This window comes from Corvus brachyrhynchos, unplaced genomic scaffold (assembly GCF_000691975.1).
Source record: "Corvus brachyrhynchos isolate BGI_N302 unplaced genomic scaffold, ASM69197v1 scaffold489, whole genome shotgun sequence".
Taxonomy (NCBI): domain Eukaryota; kingdom Metazoa; phylum Chordata; class Aves; order Passeriformes; family Corvidae; genus Corvus; species Corvus brachyrhynchos.
Window position 1 is genome coordinate 29938 of NW_008239772.1, and position 7501 is coordinate 37438.

The 7501-nt window shown below is 57.5% G+C and overlaps 1 protein-coding gene across 1 annotated transcript in view; it reads right to left on the reverse strand.

Moving 5' to 3' along the window:
* Positions 1–7382, reverse strand: part of LOC103621493 (tenascin-X-like) — a 31565-nt gene extending 24183 nt beyond the window's left edge. The window contains exons 1-10 of the mRNA XM_017742926.1: positions 7377–7382; positions 6775–6887; positions 6097–6250; positions 5104–5276; positions 4394–4579; positions 4034–4319; positions 3446–3739; positions 2542–2898; positions 1288–1644; positions 82–432 (exon numbers count right to left, since the gene is read on the reverse strand). Of these exons, the coding sequence (XP_017598415.1) occupies positions 82–432; positions 1288–1644; positions 2542–2898; positions 3446–3739; positions 4034–4319; positions 4394–4579; positions 5104–5276; positions 6097–6235 (2143 nt within the window). The 5' untranslated portion in view covers positions 6236–6250; positions 6775–6887; positions 7377–7382. The remainder of the gene's footprint in view (positions 1–81; positions 433–1287; positions 1645–2541; positions 2899–3445; positions 3740–4033; positions 4320–4393; positions 4580–5103; positions 5277–6096; positions 6251–6774; positions 6888–7376) is intronic.
* Between the last annotated feature and the right edge of the window lie 119 nt (positions 7383–7501).

Consider the following 7501-nt stretch of genomic DNA (forward strand, 5'->3'; position numbering starts at 1 on the left):
GTGGGGGCATATGGGAGGAGCAGGGCACCTGCTGATGCCTCCATTTCTTGATCTCTCTCTCCCTTCCACCTTCTGCCTTACCTGTGACGACGTCGGTGGAGACACGGTCAATCCTTTTACTGCCCCGCAGCCCATAGAGGTGGAAGCGGTACCGATGGGATGGGGACAGCCCCGGCACTGTCACCGAGCGAGACCCGCCATCGATGGGCAGGGCCTGGGGCTGGCCTTGGGCATCCCGATATTGCAGCATAAAGGAGTCGAAGGAGCCCTTGGGGACAGTCCACTGCAGCCCCACGGAGCTGGGGGTGATGGTGGAGACCCTCAGCTCCTCCAGCACCGCCCTCACCAGGGGTCCCTCAGATGGGTGGGATTTCGTTTCAGGCTTCTCCTGTTGGTGCTCCTCTGTTGGCAGGGGCAGCCCCTCTTGCTGTGCTGCAGGTGTGATGGAGAGGGGATGGTGACGGGTTTGGAAATGCCTGTTTCCATCCAATCATTCATCCCACCACTTAGCAACCAATCCATCCATCCATCCATCCATCCATCCACCCATCACTCCATCCATCCCTCCATCATCTCCTGGACCATTCATTCCAGCACCCATTATCTGCTCATCTATCTAACCATGGGTCATACCACGCGCCTTACCATTCAACTCCTTTAATCTCACCTTGCATTGGGTCATCCAACTACCCAACCACTGATCTGACATGTCAAACCACCAACAAAAAACCCCCAACAACAATCATGCATCATCCATCTGTCATCTTTCCATCCATCCATGTCTCTAATCATCCATCCACACATGTACATCCGTCCATCCATCCATCCAAGACAACCCCCACCCAATTCCATATCCATCTCTGGTTCTTTCTTCCCACATCCCTCCAGGCCTCTGTGCCTCCCAACCCCATTTCCCATAGACAATCTTCAATTCATCCATCCATCCTTGATGGATGAAGGGTGATGAATGGGTGTATGGAAGAATGGATGGAAGGTGATAGATGAATGATGATGATGATGATGGTGATACATGGTAGATGTATATGATGATGATAATGATGGATAATAGATGGATTATGATGATGATTCTGGATGGCAGATGCTGGTGACCAGGTCAGTGGAAAGGTCAATGGTTGATTGGGTGGTGCTCAAGTCAGTGGGTGCTGACTGGTGGATGGGGATGGAACGGGGGTGGGATCTCTTGATCCATCCACCTCTCCATCCATCCATCCATCCATGCATCCATCCATCCATCCATCCCTCCATACCTCTGACCTTCCATCTCACCTGTGCTAATACCAATAGAGACATGGTCAGTCTTCTTCCTGCCCTGCAACCCGTAGAGGTGGAAGTGGTAACGGTGGGATGGGGACAGCCCCGGCACTGTCACCAAGTGGGACCTTCCATCAATGGGCAGGGCCTGGGGCTGGTCTTGGGCATCCCGGTACTGCAGCTTGAAGGAGTCAAAGGAGCCCTCAAGGACACTCCACTGTAGCTGCACAGAGTTGGGTGTGACACTGGAGACCCTCAGCTCTCCCAGCATTGCCCGCACTGGGGGAGCATCAGATGGAGGGGCCTCAGTTTGGAGTTTCTCATGTTTTTGCTCCTCTGAGGGCAGGGGCAGCTCCTCTTGCTCTTCTGTGCCTGCAATGGATGATTGCATGGGAATGCCTGTGTCCATCCAATCATTCATCCCACCACCCACCAATCAATGCATACATCCTTCCATTTACACTTTCATCTGCATGACTGTTCATTCCAGCACCCATCATCTACCCATCCATCTAACTACAGATCATACTATGCACCTTTTCTTTCAGCTCCTTCTTTAATCTCACCCTGCATTGAGTCATTGATCTGACATATCAAACCACTGACAAACTGCCCCAACAGCAATCACCCATTATCCATCTTCATCCATTCATCCATCTTCTTCCATCCATCCATCCATCCATCCATCCATCCATCCATCCATCCAGTTTCCTTCAGTCAGTCCTTGAATACAATCCTCCATCCACTCTCCTACCGCTATTCCCCTACACTCACCCCCTCACTCAGAGCAAAATCCAGCCACAGGCTCAGCCACACATGTTAGCTGTGCAGACACGTGTCCATCCAGCATTCATCCATCCAACCCACACAGGAGGCCCCCCTCCATTGATACATCATCCATCACCATTCATGCATTCTCCTCCATCCCCCCATCCTTCAATCTACCCAACCAACTAACCCACCCAGGAGCCGTCATCCATTTTCAATCATTCATCCATTCCTCATCTCTTCCTCTGTCCATCCATTGATCTATCCATCAATGCATCCATCTCTCACCTTAACCGTACATGTATCCATCTATTCATGCAACCCTCCAGTCATCATCATCCATCCATCCATCCATCCACCCACCCATCCATCCATCCATCCATCCATCTTTCTGCTCCTGCACCTCTGTATCCCTTCCTTCACCCACCCTTCCCTCATCCCTTAATCCCTCCCTCTCTCCCTCTATCCACGCACCCTCACCCCCCTAACCTTCCCCCTCACCTGTCACAGCCTCAGTGGAGACATGGTCAATCTTCTTCCTGCCCTGCAGCCCATAGAGGTGGAAGCGGTACCGATGGGATGGGGACAGCCCTGGCACCGTCACTGAGTGGGACCCGCCATCGATGGGCAGGGCCTGGGGCTGGCCCTGGGCATCCCGGTACTGCAGCATGAAGGACTCAAAGGAGCCCTCAGGGACACTCCACTGCAGCTGCACAGAGTTGGGTGTGACACCGGAGACCCTCAGCTCCTCCAGCACTGCCCACACCAGGGGTGCCTCGGATGTTGGGAACTCAGTTACCAGCTTCTCCTGTTGGGGATCTTCTGAGGGCAGGAGGAGCTCCTCTGGCTGTGTTGCAGCTGTGGTGAAGAGGGGATGGTGATGGGCGTGGAAATGCCTGTGTCCATCCAAACATCCATCCCACCACCTACCAACCAACCCATCCATTCATTCATGGGGTATACCATGCCCCTCTTCCTTCAACTCCTTCTTTAATCTCACCTTGCACTGGGTCATCCAACCACCCAACCACTGATCTGATTTGTCAAACCACCAACAAAATGTCCCCAACAATAGTCATGCATCATCCATCCATCCATCTATCCATTCACCCATCCATCCATCCATCCATCCATCCACCATCCCATGCTCTTACCCATCTTCCACCCCTGAGCTGGGGAACTTGGGACTGGGGTAAACTAGGGACAGCTTGGTTGGAAGGATAGGGGATGGGGAAAGGGTGATGGATGATGATGGTAACAATGATGATAGGTGATGATGATGGTGGATGACAGCAGGCAGATCAACAGGTCAGTGGAAGTGTTGGTTGACCAGATGATGCTAGGGTGAGCGAGTGCTTGATAGTGAGTGGGGATGGGATATGTTGATCCTTCCATCCACCCTCACCTGTGATGACATCAATGGAGACGCGGTCGATCCTCTTCCCACCCCGCAACCCATAGAGGTGGAAGCGGTACCGGTGAGATGGGGACAGCCCCAGCACCGTCACTGAGCGAGACCCACCATCAATGGGCAGGGCCTGGGGCTGGCCCTGGGCATCCCGGTACTGCAGCATGAAGGAGTCAAAGGAGTCCTTGGGGACACTCCACTGCAGCCGCATGGAGCTGGGGGTGACACTGGTGACACTGAGGTCACCCAGGACTGGCCGGGATGGACGCAGCTCCTCTGGCTCGGCTTTGACTGCAGTGGAGTGGCAACAGTGTGGGCACAGGCATTTATGTGTCCATTCAAATGGCCATCCACGTCTCCAGCCCTCCCTCCATCTCTCCATCCATCCCCTCCTCCATTCATGTCTCCATTCATAAATCTCTCCATCCCTCTACCCATGTGCCATCCATCACAGCATCCATCTGTGCCTGCTCTCTCCATCCTAGGTATCACAGAATCACAGAATCTTCTGAATTGGAAGGGACCCAGAAAGGTCATCAAGTCCAACACCTGAGCTAATCCCATCCCTCACCCCCCCATCAGTACCTGTTTTCCCCATGTTCTTCCATGGCTCCATCGGCTCCATCCCATCCATGTCCCCCCATTCCAGCACCGGCTCCTGGTTTCCACCCTCCCCTGCCCCCAGAGCATGTGTTACAGGACATCCCTTCCACACCATCTCCCTCATTCCCCTACCCAGGATGTTCCTCCCCTTGCTCCCAGTCACCTTACTCCTTCTCAGGATGTCCCTTCCACCCATCCTCCCCATCCTCCCTGTTCCCCTTCCCTCATCCCCTCCATCCCACACTCTCTGGAATGTCCCTTCCCTGTCCTGTCCCACTCCCCACTCCTGCCATTCCCCCACCCCCTCCCTGCATTCCCCCCACTGTGAGATTACTTTCTCACCATCCCCCCTGTTCGGCTCTCCAGGATGCCCAGGGCTGGGTGCCGGCGCAGGATGTAGGCCAGGATGGCACGGGCCACCCCTGGCACTGTCTGATTGCCACGGAGAGGGAAGTTGGTAGCCCGAAGGTGGCTCTCAAGACGCTGGAGCAGGGATCCACTGTACGGGGACAGCCGGGCCACCAGGTCCTGCAGGGAGGGGATGCCTGGGGACAGTGGGGCCCACGGGGACAGGGGGGACCACGGGGGTGGAGGGGACCCTGGGAACACTGGGGACTCTGGGGATCCTGGCAATTCTGGGAACTCTGGAGACACTGGGGACTCTGGGGACACTGGTGACACTGAGAAATCTGGTGACACTGATGACCCTGGGAATTCTGGTGATGCTGGTGACTCTGGGGATTCTGGTGACACTGATGACCTTGGGGGTGCTGGGGATCCCAGGGACCCTCGAGCCACAGGGGATGCTGGAACCTTGGGGGATGCTGGTGACCCCAAAGACCCGGGTGACCCCAAGAACACGTCTGGTGATATGGGTGACACCAGTGACCCTGGGGACCCAGGTGACCCTGAGGATCCTGTGGACTCTGGGGACCCTCGGGCTGATGGTGCCACTGCTGGGGACCCCAGGGAGCCTTGAGGTGATTCCGGGGACACTTCATGGTGGGGCACAGCCGGGATGAGCGCTGCAGAGCAAAGGGGACCCATGTCACCAGTCTGTCCCAGAGAGTCTGTGGGGGACATCCCTGTCCCAGCCCTGTCAGTGGCCCTGAGGATCCTGTGGACTCTGGGGACCCTCGGGCTGATGGTGCCACTGCTGGGGACCCCAGGGAGCCTTGAGGTGATTCCGGGGACACTTCATGGTGGGGCACAGCCGGGATGAGCGCTGCAGAGCAAAGGGGACCCATGTCACCAGTCTGTCCCAGAGAGTCTGTGGGGGACATCCCTGTCCCAGCCCTGTCCCCATCCCTGGGCCATCCCCACCCCTGTACCCATGCCCATGCTACTCCTACTCCTGTTCCCCTGGCATCCCTTGTCCCCACCCCTTTGGCCATGCTGTCGCTGTCCCAAACCTCATCCTTGTGCCATCCCATCTCTATTCAGTGCCACACTGTCACCATGCTGTCCCCATCCCTGTGCCATTCCTGACCATGTGTCTGGGCTGCCCCTTAACTGTGACACTGTACCATCACTGTTCCCATCCCTCTCGTCCCTATCCCCATGCTTATGCCAGCCCCAACCCCATCCTTGTCCCCTTGCTATCCCTGTCCCCATGGTGACCCCATGTCATCACTGTCCCCATCCCTGTGTCAACCCTGCTGCCCTGCCTGTGTTGTCCCCATGCCTGGGCCATCTCCCATCCTTGTCCCCATCCCTCTGCTGATATCACCCTGTACCCATCCCTGTGCCATCCTCATTCCCATCCCTGTCCCAATACTACCCTGTCCCTATGCCACCCTCTGTCCCCACTCCTCTCCCTCCATCCCCACCCTCAGTCCTGTCCCTGCTGTGTCCCCAACTCCACCTCTGTGCCCCCCTGCCTTGTCCCCAGGTGTCCCCACCTGTGCACAGGTGCAGGACCCCAAGCCCTCTCCATCCTCATCCTCATGCCATTCCCACCTTCACCCCTGTCCCTGTTGCTCCACCCCCTTCCCTGTTCCCACGCTGTTCCCAGGTGTCCCTGTGGTGTCCCCAAGTGTCCTCACCTGTGCGCAGACGCAGGACCCCGGGTGCCCCCAGATGCGGCCCCCGCCGGGCTTGGACCAGCAGCTCAAAGGGGCGGCCTGGGGATAGCCCTGTCACTGAGAAGGCGACAGCAGAGCTGGGCAGTTCATGCGTTGTCATGGACACAGGGTCATCCTGGGGATGGGGGCAGTGTGAGGGGGTGTGGGGGAAACCATAGGGAGACACTGGGGACACATTGAGGACATACTGGGGACACCTTAGGAACATGTTGGGAACTTCAGGGGCATATTGAGAACACAGTGTGGTGACTCACTGGGGATGTGCTGGGGGATACATTGGGGACACCATGGGGACACATTGGGAACATGGTGAGGACACAATAGGGAACACTGGGGACACACTGGACACAGGTTGAGGACACCATGGGGACATGCTGGGGGGATGCATTGGGGGCACTTGTTTGGGACACATTGGGGGGGCTCATGGGAGACATATTTAGGACATATAGGGGATACCATTGAGGACATTATGGGGATACATGGGGATGATCTGGGGACATATTGGGGCCATCCCATTGTGGCCACCTGGGTGGCACTGGAGTCTTGCCCCTTCCATGTCCCTGTTCCCCTCTGTGTCCCCTCCTGTCCCTGTCCCCTCCCCATGCCCCCACCTCCCATGTCCCCTGTCTCCCCACTCACCAGGGGGACGAGTGTCACCCGGTAGCCATCAGGGGGAACGAGGGGCTGGGGCCAGGTGATGCGCAGGGACGTTGGGGTGCGGGAGGCCAACCGTGGTGTTACCCAGGGCACCTCTGAGGGGAGAGTGCAGGGCCACCATGGGGACATCAGGGGACACCCATGGGATGGGGATGCCCTGGGATGGGGAAACCCTGGGGACACCACAGGGATACTCTGGGATGGGGCATCAAGGGGATGGGGACACCATGAGAGCACTCTAAGACATGCTGGGGACACACTGGGAACACAATGGGATGGGGACACTCAGGAATGGGAGGCACTGAGGGGCACTGGGAGTGGCAGATGGGGACCCTTGGGGACCCACTGAGGTGGCGTGAGAACCCCCATAGATGGGGAGAGAAGTGGGGGTGTACCGGGAGCACTGGGATGGGAGCACTGGAGGAACTGAGGGGCACTGGGGAACAGCTGGGTATGCACTGGTGTCACAGTAGGGCCCCCCCAGGATGGGAGGGAAGGAAGGGGGGTATAGGGAGCGCTGAGGTGGGGACACTGGGAAGTCACCGGGGAAACACTGGGGGCCACCGGGAGCACTGGGGAACCACCGACGTCGCAGCAGATTTCCCTCCCATCCAGGGGTACACGCGGGGGTGCCGCAGCGGGAGCGCCGAGGGGCACCGAGGGGGGGAAGCCGGCAGGGCACCCGGGGGATTGGGGCGTAGCGCTGTCG